At 30.5% G+C, this 27,798-nt stretch overlaps 1 protein-coding gene across 2 annotated transcripts in view; it reads left to right on the forward strand.

The window, feature by feature from the left end:
• Nucleotides 1–27,798, forward strand: part of Su(Tpl) (Suppressor of Triplolethal) — a 415,814-nt gene that overhangs the window by 185,553 nt on the left and 202,463 nt on the right. For both annotated transcript variants that reach the window (XM_089594169.1, XM_089594170.1), the window contains one exon: nucleotides 26,536–26,652. In XM_089594169.1, the coding sequence (XP_089450295.1) occupies nucleotides 26,536–26,652 (117 nt within the window). The remainder of the gene's footprint in view (nucleotides 1–26,535; nucleotides 26,653–27,798) is intronic.

Consider the following 27,798-nt stretch of genomic DNA (forward strand, 5'->3'; position numbering starts at 1 on the left):
ATACTAGCACCACTACCATTCAACCATCTCAGCAAAAAAAATAGTAAATAAAGTATGTCTAAGTTCAAGAAATTCTCTTGCAACTAATTTTATACGACATTAACTTGTCCTTTGACAAGGTAACAAGGACTTAATTTGGTATTTATGTAATATGTCTTTTTTACATTAAACTTATAACTACCTTAATTTAGTTTTCTTCCACGTATTAGAAAGTATTTTTTTTTCTTCACCTTTTTTACAACTGTAAAAGATTAATTTTATACAATTTGTGAGTCTTATTCTAAAACTTGTTTTTAGTCAATAATTTATTAATTTGTTCAACTAGCATTTTATCTGTTTTAGTAGATATGCTGTAGTTTTTTTTTCAGATTTCAGTCATGTGTTTTTTTTTTTTTTTTCTTGATTGCTTGTACACTTCTCTCTTCTTTTGCTTTTTGAAAGTCTCTTATTTCTTTAATAAGCAATTTATTATCATTCAACTACTGCTAAGAGCAGTGATTTTGTTAAGATCTTTAAGGAAAACAAAAGGCTTTAGAGAGTTTATAGATTTTTTGTGACAATAAATAAAACTTTTTTTTCAGATTTTTAGGATTTTTTTATGAGATAAGAAGTTATAAAGCCGCTTATAGAGTTCATGTGCCAAGTAAATAGTAAAACAAAAGATAAAACATTCTATTAAAAAAATTAGGGTATAAGCATATAATTACTAAAAAGATTCGTTCCATTTGTTGGGTACTACAAAACTTTTAAGAAAGGGCTGTAAAAAAAGTTGGGATGTCTGAAAATCTAATTTAACATAAGAAAATTATTACCATAAACAACTTACAGTATCTACAAAAACTTCTAAGGCCTATACACACAATAATTCCAAGGGGTATGTGAGAGTCTAACAGTGGAAACTGCATTTTTGACACACAAGGTTGTTTGAAACAGTAGAATTTCAAGATATCATAACCAAATATTTTTTTTTAAATGCCAATAAAAATACAGAATACCGAAAAAGTACACCTTATTCTATATTTTTAAAAAGTCTGTATGCAACGGCTATCAAGATCCTATGTTGTAAAATAAATGTTTGATTTTAGAAATTCAAAATGGTAGATTGAAAATAAAGGCTTAAACAAGACAATTTAACTTAAGTAAAAATCTAAATAAAAAAATTTGGGTCGTTATATTCTAATATAATATTTGCTGTATGCAGTTTAAAATAAAAGATGTAAAATGGCACCAAAAAAGTATAGATCGCTACTTGTTAAAAAAAATTCAACATACAAGAGTTTTGTCATTGATGACAGAACTTATGTTATTTTTGCAAACTTAAAATTACAGTTACAAATCTACTGAATGACGACGACAACAGAAAAATTTTAATACTTTTGAAAAAAAATCTGCATAAGATAGTATAAACGAAAAGGTTTCCAGTTACTGATTATGAAAAACATGATTTTTTCTGTAAAGCAGCTGGAGTTACCCGTGCTTCAAGTGTTTTTCTTATTCAGTTTATACTACTAATTTTGGGAGGCTAATTCACTTAGGCTCGCAAGCAGCTGTAATATACTTTATCAATTTTCTGAATTAAATGTGTAATCTTACGACGTTACTTTTTAAAAGTTTTTTGGCATTTTTAAATGAATTTTAACTAATTCTTAAGAGTAGTTTCATTAACTACAATATTACAATATTTGTGACTCTGTATGTAAAACACCTAATACGTATTTCTGGTATAATGCACATTATATTACGTTAAGTCATAAATAAATATTTTGACATTTTCGCCTACCACCATGGTACTTAGCATAAGCCAAGCAAGTACTAAAAAAGGAAACTTTTTTAGTGGTAACTAATGTAAAAATCTTTTAATATTGCTCATTCTTATCACTTATCCGTGATCAGTAGCTTAAAGAAAAAAGGAAATTAAAACAACAAACCAGGAGGTATTAATGGGTCGTGGGACCCACGGTAAGAACGAAGTTCTTTAAACATGAGATAGGTATAGACACAATTTCTCAGGTAACAAGGCGGTCGCTATAGACCCACAGGAAGAACGAAGCTCTGTAAACGTTAGTACTGCATTCATGTTGTTTACTAAAACAAAAACTTGAAAAACGAATGAAAAAAAAAAAAAAAACAATAAGTAGTTTAATACTCACGATGGTTGAACTTCGTGAGAACCTCGTGCATAAATACAGTACTCACGAAGTTCAACCATCGTAAATACTAAACTACTTATTGTTTTTTTTTTTTTTCATTCGTTTTTCAAGTTTTTGTTTTAGTAAACAACATAAATGCAGTACTAACGTTTACAGAGCTTCGTTCTTCCTGTGGGTCTATAGCGACCGCCTTGTAACCTGAGAAATTGTGTCAATACCCATATCATGTTTAAAGAACTTCGTTCTTACCGTGGGTCCCATGACCCATTAATACCCCCTGGTTTGTTGTTTTAATTTCCTTTATAATTTTTTCCTTTTTTTTTTTTTTTTCTTTCTAATTTCTTGTTTTATTCTTTTTTTTTTTCGTTTCTTGTTTTATTTCTTTTCATATGTCATTTTATTACATTATTTTTCATTTTTTTTTATTTCCTTTATTTAATTTCTTTTTTTATTTTCATATTTAATCTTTTTTTTTCCATTCCCTTTTTTGTTTAATTTTTTTTCATTCCATTGTATTTATTCATGTCTTTTGTAATTTTATTCCATATTATTTTCATGTTTCATTTCATTAATTTTAACAAAAAATTTTTTTATCACTTATTTTTTTGCGATTATATAGTCCATTAATACAATTTTTGTTTTATTTTCATATAACTACTCAATGACATTGTGCCATTATTTGTTTATCAAATTTAAAATAAGTGCCCTTAGAAACCATTAAAATGATATGAAACTCGAAATATATTTATGTAATGATTTTACATAATTCATTCATGATTGATTAAATGAATTACTTTATTTATGTAATATTGTAACATAATTTGTTTGTCGAATTCGAAATGAGCGCGTTTAAAAACCATTGATACGTTCTTCAATTCTATTCTACATTTTTTTTTTTTTTTTAGATGTATTATTTAGAAAAAATACACAATTTATTATAAATTAAATGTATTATCAGTGAATTCATATAAAAATGGAATATTATAGTTACGAACCACAGGATAAGTGCAAGAAACAGAGTTTCTGTAGTCGGCAGCGCTCGTAGCAGAGTGGGTAAGGCACCCGACTTGTATGCATGAGGTCGAGGGTTTAGATCTCTTTATTGGAAAATGTTTTTTTTTTTTTTTTTTTTTTTTTAGAATTGTAAAAGAAAAAAAAATTCAAAGTGAAAGAAAAATTACTGTGGGGAAATAAAATTAAAATTTGTTCAAAAATTAATTGCTTAGGAGTGTGAGGGGGAATGGTGGGTAAAGGTGTGCAAAAGAGTAAGACGGCACGGTTGAGAGATATATATACATAGTGAGGAGAGGGGAAGTGTGTAGAGAACAGTTGGTGAGGGGGACGCGGTAAGGAGGGAAACTGGAGAGGAAGAGATTTCTGATTCAAAAAAAAAAAATCTGTCGGTTTTAAAATTCCAGCCCCCCGAGTAACGCGACATAAAGAACTTCGTTCTAAAAATATGTGTAATTCAGTACCCAAGTCATACCTCGTTTTTAGGGTTTTTCAAGTCACTGATCATAGGTCCCATCTGTCTTTTCTCTCCTCCATACTCACTATATGTCTGACGGACCATTATTTGTTTAACTTGATTGAACTTTTACATTTAAAATCTCTTTCTGGTCTATGTTTACTTTACCTAAATATAAAATTCTTGATAACCTGAGGACTTTGTTAACAAAAAGACAGAAGTCAGAAGCAGGTATAATTAAATAGACAAACACAATCAAGCTTTTGAAACAATAATTCATTTTGTTAATTTAATGTTGTGACATTTCATGTGTCGTTTTAACCCATCTGTTCTTTTAAAACCCTTTTCACATTTTTAACATATTTTTTTTTCATGGTTTTTATGAATTAACATTTGTCCGTAAAAATGTGACGATCTTTGAAGTTACATATTTTTGAATTATTCAAAAATTTCTTGCTAAACAATATTTTGAATTTCTAATTTATTCTCGGATTTAATTTGAATAAAAATTCTTTTTGGATTCTTACATCTTGATGAAGCAACGTATAATTGTCCGTGAGAGGACAAAGATTTTTTAAAATAAGAAATCAAAACTCTGTCCTTGTGATTTGTTGATAAACATAGAAAATGCTAATACAAAGGGAAACTGTTTTCTATAGAAGAAAAAGGTAATGATGATGAGGTGGCAGTATTCAATGTTATTTTGGGGATGTAAACTTTGCTTCTTTATTTTTTTCCGATATTATTTCTACTTCTATATTATACTTGAATAATTTTGTTATTTTTAATCCTGTGCCAGTACAAAGACCGTCTGATATGCTTAAATTTCTTGTTAACATTACCATAGCATTTATTTTTAATTTTAATTCGTGTAGTGGAAGACCTTCTCTGATGTTATTTAAAAATTCTATTGGAAAATTCATATTAATGTTATCATCTGTTTTATCAACTCCTTTGTGAGTCGCGTATTCTGCTGTTGTAAACTCATTCTCAGCCTGCTCGAGTAATGTCGTGATTTTGTTTACTCAATTTTTTAGTGGAGGTTGGTGCGTGGACCGCGCAGGGGGGTGTCAGCCTCACTAGTATATATATATATATATATATATATATATATATATATATATACATATATATATATATATATATATATATATATATATATATATATATATATATATATATATATGTATGTATATGTTTGTGTGAGTTTATATTTGTGTGTATATTCATACTTCTATGCAGCTATATATACATTATATACAGTTAGTACGCAATAGTACACTTTAATATGAAAAAAACTATTTATACACGATGGCATGAGTATAGATACTATATATAAGTATATATAGAAGTACAAGTTTAATCGCGTGTGTATATTTAGAGAGAGAGAAAGAGAGAGAGAGAGAGAGAGAGAGAGAATTGAATAAAAAAACATTTTATTTATGCCAAGAATAAGATAATCGAATGACCAAAGAGAGAAAGAGAGAGAGAGAGGAGTGCTTAGTGGTGGGGTGAATAGATACAGAGGAGCGGACCAGACTTATCGTTGCATATTTTCTTTTACGCGGCTGTTCACTGCCCGCCATAAGATGTTTTACATCAAAAATTTGTTATTTTGTACATCTGTTGAGAAAAGTAACTAGAATTTTATCTTATGTCAAATATTGTCTACATTTTTGCTTTCTATCTAGATCTACCGTTAGTTTTGTTCCTTGTATTTACAAAGTCTTTCTTTTCAAGTCAGAAGCCAAAAACTTAATACCTTATTTTGACAAACCTAAGTTTTTTATAAGATCATTCAGTTTGGCCTGCATATATTTCTGTGGAGTTTTTTTTATCTTTTTTCTTACTACTGCTGTCATCATCATCACTATCTTCTTTTTTTTTTTTTGCTTCTTTTCCACTGCAGTTCTCATTTTCTTGACATTCTTTGTAACCCTGTTTGTTTTGTCAACTAAATTTCCTTTTGCTTTTTCTGTATTATTTATTAATTCAATATAGAGTGATTTGACCAAGCTTATTACATTAGACTATACAATTTTTGATTTGGTGAATTGATTGAAATCTTTTACTTTAGTTTGACAAAGGTAACAGTTTTTTTCAGATCGAGGCTTACTTCATTTTTCTGAAATAGAAACTAATAATTTTTTGCTGTCCTTATCTTCTGCATAACATTAAAACATTTTATGACATGACTCACAAATACAATTTGGTACCGACTCTACTATCTCGTCGGTCATTTCAAACCTAAAACACTCTTTCAATGTACTTCTCAACTTATCATTTATGAATGCCGATTCTTTTTAAATACAAAGTCAGTGCAAACGTAAAAGAAAGTTCTGAGGTTATTCTTACATCGATAACTATGCAGTTATCTTAAAGTTACATGTTCAATAACAGCCAAGTTACCCACCGCTGTTGGACTGTGGTTGCTTGATAACGAAGCCTGTGAGCCCGTTTTCTAACCCTGACCAGCCTCTTACACTGGGTTTCTGATACCCTGCATCGTGAGACGTTTTCTTCGTGTATCTGCCATGACAACGTGGAAGGCATTATCTAGAGCTTTGCTGAATCACGGAATTACTCCGCTGCCTACTGTCACCTCGTGGAGGTGCCCTGGACGGCAGATACAAAACATGTTACCATGTGGTTGAGCCCAGTACGTAAGAGCCGAAATATGTTTCGACCAGTGAAAAATTTATTAGGTAGGGTATCTGTCCCTATTATAGACCCTGTCCCTATCGTGGACCCATTATCAAATTAATGATAAGTTAAACGAGTGTTTCAATAGCACTATGAATTATTTTTTAAGTTGTTATTTTCTCTCTAATTCACCATAATAATGACAAATAATAGCATTTAAATAATGTTATATCATTAAAATAATATATTAAAAAGTTACACAACGCTTTTGACTATTTTCTTCATCATGACTTGTTGAAAACCGTAAGATACTCATATTTTTGAAATGCTGTATAAAAAATAAGGAGTATTATTTGAACTCAAAAAATTGTTTAATATATCAATAAGAGTTTCAGAAAAATTATAAAAACAAATTATACTCCTAAAAAGTATATTTGTATACATTATTAGAGGGTCCACAATACAGCCATGATTATCGGCTCTGTCTCTATTATGGACCCTTTATTCCGCCAGTATTGAGTGCACACATAACCTTCAACTTCATAACTTCGAGCTGTTGTTTTCATTCTAAAAGTAAAGAAAGAATAACAAAAAATTCCTCTTAAAAAACACATCAAGAAGACTAAACAACCATAACAAAGTCATAAAAAATATAAGATTATTATAATTAAAAAAAATAGTAACTATCACAAAATTAGTTTTATATAAAAATTTGTTCTTAAAAATTTATCTCAAAAAGTGCCTAGTCATATATTTTGTTAAAAGTGTGAGAAGTACTTTTAAATAAATCTCAAATGTTTATTTAATTACATACAAATATTTTTTTACATTATAGATAGGGTCCATAATTGGGGGGTCCACATTATGGGCAGGGTCCGTAATAGGGGGGGTCCACAATAGGTTCAAAGTCCATCGAGAGGGTCCGTAATACGTAAAAAAAATTTTTTTCTTGTTTCATCATTAAAATAGAAATAAGAAAACTTTTTGATAAAAAAAAATTGATGTTGTTGAAAAAGAATCAAACGACTTATACGTTATTATACAAAGTGTAGTTCTATTGACCGTTAGACACAAAATAAAGTTGAGCTCGAAATTTTTCTTAAAGGGTTCATAATTGGGACAGATACCCCTAACGAGGCTTTTGTAATTGAATCTCACTGTAAATGATGAAAACGTAGTGCGACACTTTTCTCGGCTTTAAAAGAAATACTTGAAGATGCTGAAAATATTACAAACCAGAATTTGATTTCACCACTAAATATTAGCAAACGTAGTGAAATATAATCTGATGTGGTTTTGTTAAGATATGCTAAAAAAATGCTATTTTAGTAAATTCTTGGGACTCCTCAGCTTCTAGGAAAAAATTTAAAGAGTTAAGTTTAATATTAAATAATAAGTTTAAAGTAATAAATATGTATAAAAAAAATGTAGTATATTGTGATTTTTTTAAGGTACAATAAAAAAACTGATTTTACTTGACTCTAGGGATGTTTTTATATTAAGGGAAAAACTGAAAAAACTAGGTTCAATCTAAAATTACGATTCAGCTAAGACCGAACATGAACAAAAAAGTGAAATATAGTCCATTGTAATGTTTTTTTTTTTTTTTTTTTTTTTCTCAAGACGACCTTAAACAGCCAAGTTTTCTTAATTCCAGGGACTTTGAGGCATCTAGGAGAAAGCTAAAAAGTATTCGGTCTATTCTAAAGCCATATTCGGATTCAGCGGGCAAAAATACATAGTTAAAGTGCAGTCTAGTTTAAATGACAATTTTTTATTATTATTGTGGAGCTGTGGTATAGATAATAAGAGCACTTTAACTTTACCATATTAAAAGCAAATTGTACTGAAGGACAAATTTACGAAAGTATACCGTTTTTACGGAGACTCAATTAATTTTAAAGGTAAATTTTTACATAAAGAATAGATTTTACCTACTTAAAAGACCAAAACTCTACTGTTAGTCGTTCCAAGAATAAAGATAGATAAATTTCTACGAGAAGCACATGACTCACCAATAAGAGGACACCTTAGAACTAACAAGATTCTAGATAAGATTAATCAGAGATTCTACTGGGCTCCTTGCGAGTAGAATGTCGAGAATTGGTGTCGTACTTGTATAGTTCGTGTTGCAAAAAGGAGATCGTCGCATAAAAGAATTAGTGAAATGAAAGTTCATAACTTGGGAGTACTTTTTGAGAGACTTAATATGGATATTTTAGGTCTTATTAAACATTAGAACAGAAAAAATAACTGAGATTTTCGTTAATAAAGTGGTTTGTCGTTATGGCGTACCTTTATAAATGCATACTAATTAGGATATGAACTTCGTTTCTCGTTTAGTAAAAAAAAAAAAAAACAGAACTCTTAAGAATCAGGAAAGTATAAGCTACACCTTTACACCCGCAATTACATGATCAGGTGGAACACCAATATGTTATGATTCCGAATTATTTATCCTAATTCGTAAGCGAAAACCAAAAATATAAGGATTGTTGGATCTTCCTAATTTTGTTAGCTTATAGATCTTCCAAACATGTGACGACTGGGTTCCCTCTAGCTGGGATGAGCACTGGTGATGACCTTCGACTTCCACTAGATCTGATGAGAACACCTCCTCCGTATGATTGTGTTAAAGTTTCGTCACCATAGAATTATTTACAAAAGCTGAGCAAAAAGATGGCAGAAATCCATGACTTAAAAAGAACCGCCATAGCTGTAACATCTAGCAAAATCAAGACCCATTACGACAAATGAGCGAGAATAGTAGATTTTTTAGAAGGACAAAAAGTTTTGTTTTGCTATTCATAGAGATTCGAAGAACTTTAAGAATAAAGTTTGATACTGCAGAATATCTGGGACGGTTATTTTGAAGTTGTCAAGAAAATTCACGGCCCTGTGTATGCCACTACGAAATTACTAAAACACAAGACGAAGATAGTACATGCGAGCATAGTTGCGATTTTTTACGAAAGAAAATCATTGCAATTACTCTGCTTTGGTTTTATTTTGCGTTGTTAAATTTCTGAAGAAGTTAGGCAAATGCCAGAGTAGGAACGTAAAATTTGATTGATGGCACGTCATTTTTCATTTTGTTTCCAAGAATGAATCTGTGTACTTCTCTCATAACCCTCAAAAAATGAGGCGTAGCAAAATGAGTGAGATAAAATATGATTAAAGATGCTTTGTAACTTTGTGGTCGAGTCAATGTATAGATTGCAAGTCTTGCAGCTGTGAAAAAAAATATGGTTTTAGTTGGATCAGCAGGTAGATGCAATGTATTTGGTAACATGGAACTGTATTTGGTGATATTTTGGAGTTCTGTATTGTATTTGGTTTTGTGATCTTTAGGACGATAATCTGAAAGAGTAGGGGGTAATTAGTAATATGGGAATTGAAGAAACTTAGGGGTATTCCATGGACATAAATAGTCTCAGACTATACTAAAAAAGTGAGATAAGGTAGAAAAGCCTCGCCAGAAGTGGTTCTGGCGTCAGCAGAGAGAAAAATAAAGAGATGAAGAGAGAGAGAGAGTGAAAGTAGAAATGGCAACTACTTCTTTTCTTGTTACAAACTCATTGGTGTAGTTTAAGGAACTGCACGAAGCATTATATTTTAGACGTCAGGTGAAAATGTTGGCCTTTCAATTTTTAGTGATTAATTTTTGTTTAGAAGCCTTATTGCATAATGCATAAAAGTTTTTGTGACCATCTAATTTAGACTTAACTGGTCTAAAAAAAATTTTAAACCGCTTAACTTCCACATCCAACTTTAATTTTTTGAAATTAATTTATGTACTCTACATGTGCATATCAAAAATAAAATAAAAAATCGTCGTCAAAATTTTCCTTGTGCAAATCTAGCAGAACTTGAAAAGTTTTAGATTACTCCGGTTACAGAAAATACGAAAAAAATATTTTAACTATTGAAAACCCATTTTGAGAGTTTGACCTTTTCAGCCCTCAAAATACGATGGTTTTAGTAGCATGACCCATGTATATTCAAAGCTGAATAAATAGAAATATTTTTATGTTAAATGTTTTTGTATTTTCGTGATAGAGCATTTTTTCATAGTATGGCAAAAAGTGAGCTAGATCTAAAAACTACGAAAAGACAGAACTCCGCTATACCTAAGTTTGAGAATTAGAATTTTTACTCGTGGGGGCAGGCGCGCCGAGCGCGTAGGGGGACAAATATTTATATTTCTTCCTATAGCATATAGTTGTAAGGGCGAAACTTTCTTGACTATCCCCCACCACTCCAACTCTCTCCAGCCCCCGCAAAATAAAAAAAAATTCGATTTCTATCAATGATGTAATGTAATAAAATGATAGCCGGAGCTTATTAAGCCCCCCTGATCCCCGCACTATTTTTTAAGCTCCTTATTACACCCCCGCAATACATGGGAAAATTTTATTAAATCAACCGTTAGTTTAACCCTCTAAAAATCTCTTTTATTTTCGGTAACACCCCCACACCCCCCTGCCACCCCCCTCACATTTGTAAGTGCCCCTTCACCACACTGCACCTCCACCATCTTACCGTACACCCTCCACTTTTTAGATTTTTTCGTTGTTTGAAATCATTAAAGTTATTTTGTTTTTTTTCGTGCTTCACTCTCTGCTATAAATTTCAAACACTAATTTTTTAGGCATAGCTCAGAGTTAGCAATTGGAACAACCGTCGCTGTAGCCAGCAGTCCCAAACGGCAGCTCATACTACTCCCGATAAACGATCTATAAGCTGAATGTAATTATCTATTTTTCTTGCACTACACAGAAAGCAAATAGATCGATTTTATTATCATTAAAAACAAGTTCAAGAAACATCGAATATAGTTATTACTTCATACGAATTTCAATAAGTATAAAATCCGAGGTGCATTGACTTTTTTTTATGTTTGTATTATTTCTTTTATATATTAAGTTTTGAATAATTACATGTAATTGTAGGAGTAGCGTTAGCTTAGTGGTAAGCGTGCTTTTTACTAATACAACATTGTTCTAGGGGTCGTGGGTTCGATTTCCGGTGAATGCAGATTTTTTCAAAAACTGTTTTTATCGGAAAAAGTTTCTATGTAACCCCGGCTGTTTTAGGGCGGGTTTTAACGTGAAATTTTCCTTTAAAGGAATTCCGGGGTTTTTTCCTTGCCCCACAGTTCTTCAGGCCTGGATGAATGCGAAACAGTGTCAGGAGGTATGGATTAGCGGATCCGATGCGCCAGGCAGGGATCGCCTACTTTACCTGCGAAGAGTGGTCCCTGAAACAGGGAGCTTTTCCGGGGATGCTAATTAGCCCGAATCCGATGCTTCGACAGAGAGTGCTGGCTTAACTGGTGAGGAGTGGAAATCCTGAAGTATGAAGTCCTCTCCGGGAAAAGGCTACACAGTGGCAAGTGGTGGACCCGATGCACCGCTGGTGCAGAGAGTGTCAGCTTAACTTGTAAGGTGTTTCACCGGAGATACTTGCACTGTGCCCATGGACAGTAAGAGGGTTTGAAAATGGGTGCGGCAATACACCCCCATATATAGATGGTGCGTGGGTCGCCCCGGCGACTTGGCCTGAAAGCTGTCGTGGTGAACCCGGTAAAAAGTAACTGTATATAATCAACACACATTTATTGAAACTTAAGTAGTAAAAAAATAATAGAAACCGTGGTAGTCATCGCCAGTAGACCTACAAAACCACGAAGAGACTGAACACTCCAATGCCTGATTTCAAGGAGAAAATTCTTAATTACTTTTATTTTTAACCCCGTCTGTCTCAAACCTATTACTTTTTATGTATACAATTATAATTTTTATAATGTAAGATTTTTAGTACGGAATCATATAATTTGCTTTTTTTAAACTATTGTTTACTAGCGCCCCTCCCGTCTTGGCTTCGCACGAGACTTACTAAATGGAACACCATCGTGTGTTAACATGTAATGTGAAACGTTTTTAGTTAGAAAAATCTTCTTATTAAAAATATGTTTGTTCGAAATCCATACGGTTTATTTGGTCAAATAATAAGCTGTAAAAAATGAAAAAAAAATTATTATGCTCAAAAGTACTGTGCATTCCTTAAAACCATAAAAAAAATCGTTGGCCCTAAAAGACTGTCGATTTGCAGTTTTTTCCGTATAATCTACGAAAAGGGCTATTTTTTAAAGCTAATAAAGATTTAAAACTCCCAAAAAGTATATACTAAAAAAAAATTCTTTTCCCTTATCTCACAACTTTATTATTAGAGCAGCAATGTCCTGGAGCTTCGTCTCTTCATTTTTCATCGCCATAAGAATACAAATACATATTCCACCTATTTTAAAATCTGGAAAATTAAAATGATTACTGTGAGGGTAGCTGATCTCTTACGCAATGGATTCTTTCTTAGTCAATTTTGACTCTGCTGTTTTAATCTCGACAAATGTTCTGCGTAAGTTTTTCGACGCCAAAAATTGTATTTATAAGATGCATATAACGTTTTTTCTTTTAATTTGCTCTATTGCAACTTTTAGTATAGTTAAGACTTTTGTGAGCCTTACTGGTTGTGTTTTGTCAACTTTGCTAAGTTCTACTATATTTGTTGGCAAGGTAGTTTGACGTCTGATGGCCCTATAAAGGACTCGTTATTTTCTTCAGTAAACTCTTTTTTGACTGAAGTTTCCAGCAAACATGACTCCTTGGATACCATAGGGAGATCTTCTATGGCCTGGTGCTGAAGCACCAGACTGATCAGAAGAAAAATTACAAAGTCCGAAGCTTTGGGGCTAGTTGTAGAGATCTTTCCCAACGGCTCCTGGTATAATGTCGAAGACGTTGGTGTCTAAAACACCTTCTTTTTTTCAGACTCAGTTGTATTGGTGACTAAGGGAAGGAGATTGGTTCGTGATGCTTGCTTGTTGGAGACTGTCCCATTCGCTCAAATTTTTTTTTCTTCACAGCTGTTAGGTTCTCCTCGCGCAGACCTTGGAGAGGATCAGTTGTTCCTGGTTGAATGCTTAGAGTCGAGAGGGTAATATAGGGTCGTCGGTCACCGAGGTTCCCAGCCTTACGAAAAACAATTCCGCTCATGACGACTGCCATTGAATGACTGACTTGGTTTAATAGTGGCCGTCTTTATTTAACATAGTCTTCTAGTCGACAAATTGCTTCTGGAAATGGAAGTTGAAATGTATTTGTTGGCTAGGAAGTTTAAAGTTAGGTGGCCCTTAAAAGAACCGATGAGATTGATTGTTGAGTGGGGAACGTAAATACTTATAATGGCCCTAAAAGGGCCAGTGGTAAAACTTCCAGCTATTCCTAATTATTATTCTTCATGATGAAGAGCTGGCTGCAGGTAGCTTAACTCTTGCCCTCGAAGTCTCTGTGTACGGAGACCGTGATTCGTGACTCGTCTTTGGGTCGTTCCCCTGATAACCAACCGCTCATCGTTAGTCGGGAAAGTGGGCCTAGAGAATACCTTCTCTGTGGGTATGCCGTTGGGACAACTACTGAGAAGGAAGTCGTTGTGGCTGCCCGTGCTCCTCAGGGCTTTCTTCCCTGGCTTGCATTTGTAGTATACAATTCTCTGATGGCACCAGGCCCGTTAGTAGGACGCCCACATAATTCTGAAGTTTTGTAGCAGGTTGTGCTTTGGCTAAATACGTCTCCTGGTATTTCACCAGAGAGGGTGTTGGTTAGAATATTTTTTTATTGGTGGCCTTACCAATCCTGGTGTTTCGGGATGGGAGTAGACCTAGGTCACTTGCCCATTAGTGAAGTGTGTTGTCGGTAACCCGGATGTCCAGCTGCACAACTAACATCAACTTTTTTGATGCAGCTCGATGTACTGCCGGTAGTTGACTGCAAAAGTTTCCGGGATGTTCCGGTATATTGTAACCACACTTATTTAATTCTGTTGCAGGTAGCTTCGATTTACGTCCATGCCACCTAGCGGATCCTACTGAACTTACGTGAAAAGCTGGCGTATTTTTGCAAAACTTTTAGCTTATTTATAGCTATTACTTCAAGACAAAACTTTCTTATCGCTATGATTTATCTCATCGTAAAAAAAAAATTTGAAGTCATAATTCATTTATGTGGGATTGTTGCGCCAGGCGTAAATTAATTTAGTTTGTCATTATTACAAACCGTGGAAGTTTCGCATTTAAATGACTCATTTTATGAGTCAACTTATGAAGCCCTATCAATTCACGAAGACTTAGGTCTATTTCTATTCTCTTTTAAACAAATGTTGAAATTGGTACAATAGATAAACACAATATACATTCATGTGATGTATTATTACGTAATAAATTTTGTCTATGCATATGAAAAAATTCAAATCATGTTGTTATTATTAGAAACATGATTATTACTTATAATCAAAAATTTTTTTCCAAACTATATTTTCAAAATTCAAAATGTTTTCTTTATTGATTTGAACAAAAATTCTATTATTGTTTTTGCATCTCGATAAAAGCACGTACACTTGACTGTGAGGAAAGAAAAGTTTTTTCAAGCATAAGCTCACGTTATCGAAACTTTGACCTTCAGCAAATGCTACAACTAATTTCTGTATGAACTGTTTTCTATATAAAATAAGAAGGTTATGATGGAGTATTGCCGGTATTTAATGTCATTTTTGTAATAAAAATTTTATCACCAATTTTTTCTCCCGTACCTATTTGGCCTTCTACGTTATACTTCAACAATTTTGTAATTTGCAATCGTGTATCGTTACATAAGCCGTCTGAGATACTTAAATTTCAAATTAACATTACTATTGTACCTATTCTTAATTTAAGTTCATGAGGTGGCAAGCCTCCATTAATCTTGTTTATTATTTCTACGGTACAATTTATATGAATATTATCATCTGATTTATCAATACTTTTTACAGTATGTTGATCCTATGGTATTTCCTTTATTATTTATAGTAGGAGATGTAGGATGAAGTACATGTGATGTACAAAAATTTTTAACAAAAGTAGAAAATCTTACGTTGCTTCAATATTACTTATATCCAAATTTTCAGTCCCATACTCTATGCTGGAAGATTAATGCAACAATTTTTTTGCACGCATATATTATGGTGGAAACCAATAAAATAACATTATCAAGATGCAATGGTAATAATGCAAAAATTTGGACTACCTGATTTTTTTTATCATCGTTACATGTAACCCTTCATAGTTAGAAATAAAGAAAATTAAAAAAAAATGTCCTCAAGGTACCACTCCGTATAATAATACACTGAGTATAACTGTTAGATTATTTCATACAAAATTGATATTAATTCTAAACGATATAATTAAACACAATATTTTTGGAAAAAATATTGCTTTCGCGTAAACCATTGAATTAAAAAAAAAAAAAAAAAAGTTCATTCTCATATTATTGTAACATTACATGTTAACAATAAATTATTCACTACTATAGACGTAGATAAATATATTTCAGCAAAAATTTCACTTGAGTCACAAATACAAAAATTAGTTATTAAACACATGCTTCATGGACCTCATAGTAAAAGTAGTGCATGTCTTACCAGTCATCAAAAAATTTGTACAAAAAATTTTCCAAAAATTTTACTAATGATACTGTTTTTACAAAAATAGATTCTCAAATAACAAAAGAAGTGACAATAAACGTGATAATCACATGTGTAGAATTAAAAATAGTAATGAAAAAATTTTAGTTGATAATTTAATGATAGTACCATACAATCCGTTTTACTCAACCATATTTAATTGCCACATTAATGTTGAGTATTGTACATCTATTTAAAGTATAAAGTATATTTTAGATTATATTTATAAAGGAGGAGATAAAGCATCACTTAAAATAGCGAAAACAGACACAAGTGATAAAAAAGATGATGTAGAAATTTTGATGAAATATCAGAGTATGGAGATGGCCGCTATTTAAGCCCCATAGAAGCAGCATAGTGATTGCAAGAGTTCCCTCTGTAACGACGTAGTCATTCTGTATTTAATTTACCAGTACATATTGAAAATAAACAAAAAATAGTTCTTCAAGAAGATAATATGTTTAAAGCTACAAACAACTCCAAAACATCATTAACGGCTTGGTTCACATAAAATAAAATAGATGGTTTCGCAAAAAATTAGATACGTGAATATTCCAGAAATTACTGTTTCAATTTGACGGTAAGAACTTGGGTTAGAAGAGAAAAAGTTAGACGTAATTTAACAGTAAGGCGTTTTAATATAGTGTCACCTTAGGACTCTGAGCTTTTTTTTTTAAATTAATTTTAAATTAGACGAGTGGAGCTGAATTTTTCGAAAGTTTGGAAACAGTCGATAGCATTCATTATAGTACGTTTAAAGATACTGCTATTGCTTTAGGTTAAGGTGAACACGACTCTCAAGTATATAAAATATGTAAAGAAGCTTGTAACGGTATGCTGCCATATCAACTTAGAAATCTTTTCGTATAGTTTTCAATAGCTGAAGACGTTTATGGTAAGTCTATTTGGGAATCATTTCAACAAATTTTTTATTGAAGATTTTAAAGACGATAAACAAATTTATATTTTATTACATTTAAATCAAATCTTTTAATTGGAAAAAAAGATTGTGGACTACCAGAACCAAATGAAACAGTAAAATCTGAAAATATTGAGGACAATAAAACTGTAATTGATTTAAAAACGGATTCTAAGGAAATATTTGTTAATCTAAATTGTGATCAAAAAATAATTTTTAGTAAAATTATTAGCAGGGATACAAAATTATATTTTATTGATAGTCTAGACGTTTCTGAAAAAACATTTTTATACAAAACATTTATTTTTTATTTTTTGTTCAAGTAGAAGAAGGTTATATCTATGGCTCGGACAGGAATTGTTTTAATTTTATTACCTCAAGGAATAACTAGTCATAGAATATTTTGATAACCATTAGATTGAAATAACATTGAAAGGACGAATCTTCAATGATCTCTAAAAAAGCTTTAAAAATAGTGGATAAAACTTAAAAAGACTTACGTGATAATAATATTCCATTTGGTGGAAAACTATTTATTTAAGGAGACGATTTTCGACAAATACTCCCAGTGTCAAAGCATAAGTGAGAAAGTTCTAATATTAGTGAAACTGTAAAGTATTAATTTTTATTGAAACACCTTAAAATTATAAAATTAAGAGGTCATATGCGGTTTATAGATTTGAAGTTTTGATTTTTGTTAATGGACATTGGAAATAGAACAATAAAGTATTTCGAAATTCCACAGCGATGGAAAACCGATGATGTTTGTAAATAAATTTATGGAGATGGTGTAAATAGCTCTCCAAACAAAGTAATTCTAATAACTCATAGCAAACTTTTGTGTATTTTAAATAATGGTATTTTGGATTATATTAAAGGAAAAGAACATACTTATCACAGCATAAAATATGCAAAATATAAAGGTAGTGATCGCTCTGATGAAAATGTAATATAAATTTTTCTATAAAAACTTTAAAAAATATACATAAATTGATTATTGCCACATCTTGTAAATTTAAAAGTAGATGCAATTGTTATGTTAATAAGAAGCTTGAGTACATTTGATGGATTGTACAATGGCACTAGACAACGTATGACAAAATCATTCAAATTAATTTAGAAGCAGAAATTATAATTGGTGAAAAATCTGGTAATAAAGTTGTTACTCCAAGGATCACGTTGAATATCAGTAATAATTTATTTATTAAATACAAAAACAGTTTCCAATAGCTTTAGCTTTTTCCATGACAGTCAATAAATCGCAAGGTTAAAGTTTTGATAAATTAGGATTTTACTTCAAAAGACCTTTGTTTTTTCATAATCAACTATACGTCATAGTATCAAGATATGAAAATCCTGAAAATACATGTGTCACAAAATGATTCAGAGAACCAAGCAAACATTGCATAGCTAGAAATTTTTTATCGCTAACAATTTTATTATTTGTTTATCAAAGTTTATTCCTGATAATTTCTTATTTTTCTTTAAGAAATTTAGTTTGTCAAATTTATTGGATGCATCTTGAAAATTAGACTTTTGATAAGTGAAAACATAAAAAAAAACTTATGTATTAAGACACTGTATTTCTAAATTCTTACATTAAAAAAAAAAAAATAGAAATGCTCGCATTACAAATTTTTTTTACATATTATAACACTGACATTCATCTTGAAAATCTTCATTTGGGTAAAAATTAATTTTACAAAATTGAAGAACAGGACAGCCTTTGATTTTGGACTAAAATTTTATGGTTATCAAAATCGTGGTATATTTCCAAACACCGTATTTATAATCATAAAAATTTCATTCTTTTATTTTTTTGACAAATACCATATCGCTGCTATATAATAATAATATTAAATATTGATTATAAAATATTTCAATTCTTATGATTATACTGATATGTCTATTTTTCTTTTACAAAAAAGCCTTTATAATAAAATATTCATCTCAGAATACTTTAATGTTAAATGAAAGTTATATTTATTATACAATAAAATGTTGTGATACGAAACTATATGTTGTGTATATATATTAAGTATATTGGTATATTAGAATCATCATCAAGAAAAGTAAGCAAACTAAGTAACAATTGATTATTCATCTATTAAGTCCGTTATTTTGTAGATATTAAATTTAAATCATATGAAGTTATTGAATTCTTCAGTTTTAAATATTTCTTTTGGTATATATATATATATATATATATATATATATATATTTATATATATGTATATATGTTATGGCTTGCCGAAAATTCACAAGGTCGATGCCCCTTTACGTCCTATCGTCTCTCTTATCAATAGCCCTACATATTTTCTAGCAAAAGTAATTTACGATGAACTCAAGAAGTCAGTCAACGTTCCAATATCACACATTAATAATAGCTTTGAATTGAAAAACAAACTGAAAAATGTAAAACCCACTACTAATTATAGACTAATGTCTTTAGATGTCAGCTCCCTATTTACTAATATTCCTCTAGAGTTGGTACTACGGAGCATCGATCGACGTATTGTGACCATAATGAATAAATGTCGAATCCCGGTTGATGAAATTCGACAATGTACAAAATTTTTGTTCAATAATACTTTTTTTACTTTTGACAACATTTTTTATCAACAAATTTTCGGCACGCCAATGGGTTCTCTTATTTCACGTTTGTTTGCTGACCTTGTAATGGACGACCTGGAAAATGATTGTCTCTCCATCTTAAAAAATAACTATAACATTATTCCATCTTTTTATTTTCGTTACGTAGATGATGTATTACTTTTTATTAATGTTGACCATATTGACCAAATTTTAAACATTTTTAATTCACATCATCCCAAACTAAAATTTACATATGAAATGGAGATTGACAAGAAACTTAACTTTTTAGACTTGACGATAATAAGAAATTCTAATTATTTTAATTTTGACTGGTTTGAAAAACCTACTTCTTCCGGACGAATCTTAAATTTTTTTTCTGGTCATCCAGTTAGCTATAAGAGAAATATTGTTTTTAATTTAGTTGATAGGGCGATCTTACTTGCCAGTACACGTTGTCATGGTGTGAATATTGCTAGGGTGAAAAACCTGTTGATAAAAAACAATTACCCTTTTAACTTTATTAATAAAAACATAAAGGTCAGATTAAAAAGACACAAATATAGTAATTATAACAAAAGCACTACAAACACCTACCCTCTCTGCAAAATTGGCATACCATACATTGACAATAATTTTCAAAAAATTTTAACCATGTTAAAACCCTACAATATTCACACTTACCCTCTTATTAACAATAAACTGCAGCATATCGTCCGCTTAGGAAAAGATACAACGAATAAACATAAACAGACAAATGTAATACATAAGTTTTATTGTAAAAATTGTCCGGCGTCATATGTGGGTGAAACAAAGCGAGCGGCGGAGGTCCGCATTAGTGAACATATGAAAAGTAAAAACTCTGATTCCGTTATTTGTGCACACCAAATCAATTTTGAACATGAATTCGATTGGGATAACTTTAAAATCCTTGACAAAGAATCCAATTACAAAAAAAGAATTATTTCCGAAATGCTTTATACAAAACTCGACAAACACAACATCAATAGAAAGGAGGATGTGCTTTCCTTTAATAGAGCATACCTTCCTTTACTACGAAAGTTTAAATGTCTCGATCGAGTTCATCGCCCTTTACCGTCTACCTTTGCGGCTCCGCCTATATAAGCGCTGGCTTGTTGTTGTAATTTATTGTCAGTCGATAGCACGACAGGTGACGAGTAAGTCAACCAAACTTACGAATTCTCGCGTACCTGCGGTAACAATTTACATAAAAATTTATTGTATTTTTGTGTTTGAGCCTTCCAGATCACTCATTGTGTGTTTTTAATTTTAATTTTGTAGCCTGATGAGGCTGACGCATATTGTCAGCGAAACGTTGCGCATTAATAAATCAACGCAATAAAATTTAATTACACTTTACTTGTATTTATTTATTTTCTCACATTTCGCCCCCAACGAATCACTGATGACTTTGAATTTCCTTACCTTTTAAAGGTGAAAAGCTGAAAAAATGTACGTAAAGCTTGAAACAGTAGACTTACGTGAAAATTTTTTGCTATCTTCGTCAGAATTTTATCAAGGTGCTGAGAATTCTTCCTGCCGAGTTTATTATTACTAAAAATAATTAGTAAACATAAGATCAAGTAGATGATCTTGTTTCAAATAAAAGACTCGTCTAGTGATGTCTAGTCTATCTGTGACTTATTGGTCCGTGAAGAAGTTTTTTTGAATTTGGCGCCAGTTAGGATAACATGTCAGTGTGAAAAAACTATCGGATTTACTTTTTCTGTTAAGGATTGCCATAGCATCTTGTTATTCTTGTTGTACATGGCAAGGAGATGTATATTCAATGAGAGAAGCAGAATGACTGTTTACCCACGTTTGCCGATTTATCACAAGCAGACTTTTGTAAATAATTATGTAAACCTTTGTACGTATCAGCCTCCAGTGGTTTTGAAATCAGAAACAAGTTTTTCAAAAGATTAGTGAAAAAAAAGTAAAAAATTGTTGAACGTTTGGTAAAAGTTTAGTAATATTTTGGTTAAAGTTAAATAAATATTTCTTCAAATTTTAATGTAATTGTAAACACAAATAGGGGAAAAATAAATTATTGCACTTTTTTAGAGTATAACTTTTCTTTGTTACATGATTACAAAATTTTATTTCATGTAATGTGAACCAAATTTTTTATAAGTATAATATTAAATCTTAAAAAATTTTCATATTTAAGTAGCTACCACGGAATATGATGGGATACTCAAAAAGCCATATTTACAGGGGAAAAAATTTCACTACACGAATAGTAAAATGCATTAGCAAAATCTAAATGTGTACTTGTGACCGTTATGTTAGCCTGAAAAGACACATGATTTGGCCATTAGGACAGTATGTATAGAAAACTGATTATATTTTCTAACTTATAAGTACAAATATGAAACCTTTTTAGGAGTTTTGATGGCTTGGTCATTAGCGTGTTAGCCTTTTAGTAGAACGAACTTGAAGAATCGTGGGTTTGAATCCCCTCAAAAATTATCGAGATTTATTTCTCGGGCTTTGTCAATGAGATAAGCACTTAGGTTGTCGAAAAACCACTTATCCACTTTTTAAAACCAATAGTCAATTTTCTTTATGAAGTTTGGACCTCTAAGGGCTTCCTTTTTAAAGGAAAGCCAACACTTAGCCAGCTCATTGGGTAAAATCACTGTTGGTTACAAAATAGTAGCAGAATCATTTAGCCTCTAAGTGGAAGACATACGTTTTTGCTTAATGTAAACAGTTATTTGTACCGAAAAAATGCAGAAGAAAATTAGTGAGAGAGTCTACTTGGAAGTGCCGGTGAATGCCTGAATGTGGCGCCTGATGAGTGACAGTTGGTGGAACAAATAAAATTAAAATTGCAAAAAAAAAAAAATGACCACAATCATGCTCTGGATCCCTAAAAAGTAGTGGCTATAAAAATTATTAGTAATATATAATGACAAGCCGAGGGGCATCTGGAAGTACCTCCAGCTCATATCATACGTACCGCTTTGAGAAACGTTAGTAATGTTAAGCTTTGAATGTATGTTTGTTAAAAGAGTATTAAAATAGCTTATCTGGAAAAAGTTTTCTACTGTATGACTAATTAGCTGATGGTTGCCGGATACATAAAAAAATTAGTTTAAAAGTAATGTTCCGCTTAGGGATGCTACGTTTAAGTATGTTTTATCTTTTTTTCTAGTCAGAACTACAGACACTTACACAGATGGAGTACCATTAGCTTACAAACTTTTATTGAAGAAAAAGAGGAAGTATAGGAGCACGTTTAAAAGGTGATCTTGGAACATAATGTGACTACGAAAAAAAGGAAAAAAAATCCATGATATTTTCTCTCAGTGTTACAATTGAGTTAGAAAAAATGACGTTTACGATTGACAATTTTTTTTAATAATGCATGTTTTTGCGAAAGCGTTTGAGCAAACATATTTTTTTCTTGTTTTTAGAAACTTTAAAGAATTTCCTTTTTCTATAAAAGTATAGTCTCTTTCCTCTATATATTTAATTTATCCTTTTTCTATTTTTTATTGTTACTTTGAAAATTTTTTATCCGTAAAACGAATACAAATGTATAATTTTAAAATGTCAGAAATTGTCAAATAGTAATAGTCAGAACTGAAAAAAATAGCCAGCTTCGAATGAAGCTTTGTTCTATTCCTTTCAGTTTCCGTTGAAAAAAGGTTTTGCATGCCAAACGTGCAGGTGGCAGAGCCCCACTAATATCTGCCCATATTATATAATTGTTTTATGTGGGGCTGCATAGAAGCGTTCTTTATTAGCCTATTATCCCCTATACCACCCCACCGTTATCTATAATTCAATGAATTAAAATTGTTATTATTCAGAAATTCAAGATGGTCTTCGTCTACTTTTAAAATCTAAAATTTTGTCCCACACTTTTTTTCTTATTTCTTAAGAACCGTTTACTTTGTCATTTATAAAAATGCTTTTAAGATTTTTATATCTTAACATCGTAATACACAACTGACTTTGCTTAAATACTAGTTTCTTTGAATAAAATATAATGTATAAGATCTTTTTACCTGCGACTTATAAATAACCCTAGAAAAAGCTACTACACGAGAAAAATGTTCTCTATACAACATAAAAGGTCAATAAAATGTAATACCTATATTTGACGCTGTTCTTCGAAGAAAAACTTTGTTTCTAAACTAATACCAGTTATAACATTAGTCTTAACAATAATTTTGAATAATTTGGTTGTGTAAAATCTTTTTCTATTGCGTAGTTATTCTGAAATGCATGAATTTTTATCATTTTTGCAATATTACTTTTCAAATTTATTCTGTTAGGTGGATGACCTTCTCGAATAAAATTGAAATAATTAGTTAGAATATTTTTTTTTTCAATCATACTTTAGTTATATTAGCTCCTTTATGAGTTTATGTTGATTTATTTATGTTACTAAAAAGCTTAGAGCAGATATAAATTATGTATTTTTCATAAATTTCATCGACTTAATTTTACCTTGTCCGATTTTTATTAACACTTAATATAATCGATTATTAACTATATGTATGTTAGTTTTTTAATTTGAAAACATTAAATCAAATTTTTGACTAACAAATTTTAAAGTTTCTTTATTTTTGATATTGTAATTTGCATTTCTTACTATAAAAAAGCTTTAACAAGTATCACTGCCTACAATTATGAATTTCTGGATAAACGATATATTATTATTATTAGATAAATCTCATGAGTTACAATAAACAGTTTTTAATGCTTTTTAGAATCATTGAGGCTTTGTTTTAAGATGTCATTCAAATAGTAACATCAGCTTTATTAGTTATTTTTTTATCTTATCCTTGAGTCCCCTTTACACCACACAACACAACATCATAGCACTGCACTTACTACAGTACACATTTTAAATTTAATTCTTTTTTTTTAAACCAATGTCTAAGAAAAAAAAAAAAAAAAAAAAAAAAAAAACAGTTTTAACAGAGATTCAAACCCCCGTTCTTTTGAACACTATGTAAGCCCGATTACTTAAATTTGTCTTCCAGTTCTTTTATTTATTCTGGATTCATTTATTAAGTCTTATTTTACATTAAATAAACAAGTTATTTAGTAAAATATTTTTTTTTCTACATTTTTTTTTTAATTTAAAACATTCATTTATTTATCATTAAGTTGTTACTTTAAAAGTAAATAAATTATTGTTTATACAATTTTTTCAGAACTTTCAAAAATAAAAAAAATTGACCCTTTGTCATTGAAAACAAAATTCAGAGAGGTAAGAGAAGCGAAAATATATGCTGCAACGCTGGAAATTGTTTTTCTTATAAGGATAAACTTACATACACCCTTTTACGCCTAATTGGCCCTTTTTTTGTGTTGAAAAAAAAAAAAAAAAAAATTGCAAGTCGATTTGAAAATAAAAGAGGTCCATTTAATAGTGATTTTTTATACAAACAAAAAATGACAGCTTTTTATAAATCTTATAAATTCAATTCAAAGTGATTTTTCCATAAGGTTAGATGTTAAATTAAAAATTCTTTAAATTAAACATGTAAAAAAAGGTACAGTTGAGTGACTTGCTATTTTGTAAGGGTATTTCTTATTTTCTTAGGAAGTTTTTTGAAGCCATCGGAAGATTCGTTGAAGAGCATAGTCTTGTACTGGCCAGCTGCCATATTGTTTATATTGTATTCTGCCATAAAATATTGTTTATAATTGTTCTGTTATAAGATATTAAAATATTTATTGAAACCACACCCAATTAACGTAAGTATACTCATTCCAATGATGATGGCACCACCTTTGTACGTAACATCGTTTCATACGAGGTATACTTATATTTGTAATTATATTATTTGCCATATAATTTTATAGAAGTATAACTCCTTACTTGGGTACCCAAGCACCCACTGTCCACTGGTTTTGTTTGTAGTGAAATCTTAAGTTTTTTGTGATTTCAGAAAGGCTCCGTCTGCCAATACATGGCCACACAAAAATATCAAAATAAACTTTGTTTAGTAAAATTGTAGAGACATTTTATTAAGCCTATACCATTTTTTTGAGTGTAGCACAGTATAAATAATAAGTTTGAAATACTCTAACGGTTGACTCTTTAAGTTTTAATTTATTTGCATCTATGCTCGTAAATTATAATACACGTAAGTAAGAAATTTTTAAGTAAGACATTTTCAGTCGAGCGTTCTTTTTTTTTCTCTGTTTTCTTATATAATTATGAAAACTGCATAATATATAATACGTTTTTCTCTTAGAGTTATACCTGCAAAATAAGTACACACTTTGATAATTATGAAGAATAAATTTAATGTAGAATTTGTCAGGGATTGAAAAAGTAAAAATTTCCAGGTTTGGCTTGTATACTATTATTATTTTGTTATGTTTCATTATGGCTCGTATACTATTATCATTATCAAACATTCAATTACATGAATTACTTTAAGTTACATTCTTAGTTATATTCACATTTCACATTTTGAAGGAAATCGTATTGTTAGCTAAGAATAATGTAATAAAAGAGTAATGTAATAAAAAATAATGCATGCAATAATCAAGAAGGAAGTTTTCGAAATTTTTTAATGCGATGCTTAATTACTGATTGTGTTTGCTAACTTATTATGATTTTATCACTCGACAGTTTAATTGTTAGTTTAGTGCTGTTTATAGTAGGGGACCAGCGTTTTAATTTTATTCAAAAGTGATTTGGAAAAGTGACAATTAATGTCTAATATTTAAAAGTAAATACAGTTGCATAAACAAAACAAGTGTAGGATTTTAACAAACAACAATATTACTGAAAATAGTTGCTGATAAGGTTCGACGTATAAATTAATCGAATTATTGACTTGCAAACTAAGTAGCTTTGTGGTCGCTTAAGCATTGTTCGTTTCTCAAAATTGTTAATAATAAGCTTGTACAATTAAGTATCAAATAAATGTGTAATAATCGATAAAATCTTGTTTAGTATTGTATTTTAATGCAATACCAAATTGTTTTTGTTTAAGTGTTAAGTCTAACCTAAATTTTTGTGTTTTAAAAGACAACTGTAACAGTTTTGTGTGCTGACAACATTTTGTCTGAGTTGTTTTGTAAATTTTTAAGTTAATTTTCGTCCAAGAAATTTACATTTAATACATTTGTTTGTACAGTTATTGCCTAATATTCTGTTATAATATAAAAATTAAATGTATTAACCTTTAAATAATTCTTTTCAGGAATCTAGAAAGCTTAGGGGCGCTCCCTTGTAAAATGCGAATACAGGCTAATGATGATGTTTATGAAACAACAAGACATCGGATGCATGCTGCTGAAGAAAACAATAAGAATAAATGGTAAGATTTCTAAACATTTAAAGTTTTTAACACAAAACTGTTCATTATTCATCACTAAAATCCAAGGTAAATAAGCAAACACCTATTTTAACAAAATGCAATTTTCAGCTGGTCAAGTGATTACCAGCCTTATTAAGCAGAATTCATTTACAAAAAAAAACACAAAAGCAACACATTTTATAGGTCAAAAATTTAATTACAAAATATCGTTTCAGAAGTTCTAAATAAATAAAATTGCTTAGAAATAGACGCTATGAGAAATAAACGCGAGTGTCAATTATTTTATGTCTCAAGTAGTTACGTACAAAGCATAATTATGACTGAATAGTAAACGATGAAAATTTCATTCCTTATTACAGATTTTGATAACATTCCACTAAGAGTGCTGTTTTAGGTTAAGGATAGGCTTAGGCACTACTTAGTTTTTTCCACACCTTAGCGTAGTTGTGGATACAAATAATAAACGCACGTATAGTTTGGCTGACGCATTTTTGTTCGTTTGAATCTAGATACTCGTCTCAGGACCTCATTTACTCTTTTTAACAGAATACTTTTTGTAAAAGCATTCAGTATGACGTCGAGAGTCTCTACCTTACCAACTACCTAACTTTTATTAATTTTCTTCAATCTTAATTATTATCCTTATTTAACTAAATACAATCAAAAGAAGAACAAAGTTAATGCTTTGAGGGATACATCAAGCCTAAATGTATTGCAATAAGCTGCTTATTGATAAAGAAAAGTTACATGTCCATGAGATACTAAGTTCTTTTAAAAGATTTTGTAAACATTGTAATTTAGTGTGATGTTTATATCACGCAATATTTATCTTCTTATGCATTAGTAGCCATTAAAATATTCTTTGCCTTTTCTTCGCTTCTTCCATCTATACTTTCTCTCCTGGAATTGACAATTTTATTTTCTAATTTTTTTCAGGCGTTGAAAAATTTTCATTTTATTCTCTGACTCTTGATACCCCGCACACAACATGATCTAATGTAACTGTTTACTCTGACTTTTAACGTGCGTTTTTGAAAGTTTAATTGTTAAGATCCTCTTATTCCGTTCCATATTTTTTGAAGTTCAATAATTTTTAAAGCAGGCTTTAAGATTTTTATCATTTTTTAAAGAATATTATTGGGTTGG

The sequence above is a fragment of the Copidosoma floridanum genome, unplaced genomic scaffold, assembly GCF_036245765.1.
Source record: "Copidosoma floridanum isolate Cflo_tuat_1 unplaced genomic scaffold, Cflo_Japanese_pri ptg000021l, whole genome shotgun sequence".
NCBI lineage: Eukaryota > Metazoa > Arthropoda > Insecta > Hymenoptera > Encyrtidae > Copidosoma > Copidosoma floridanum.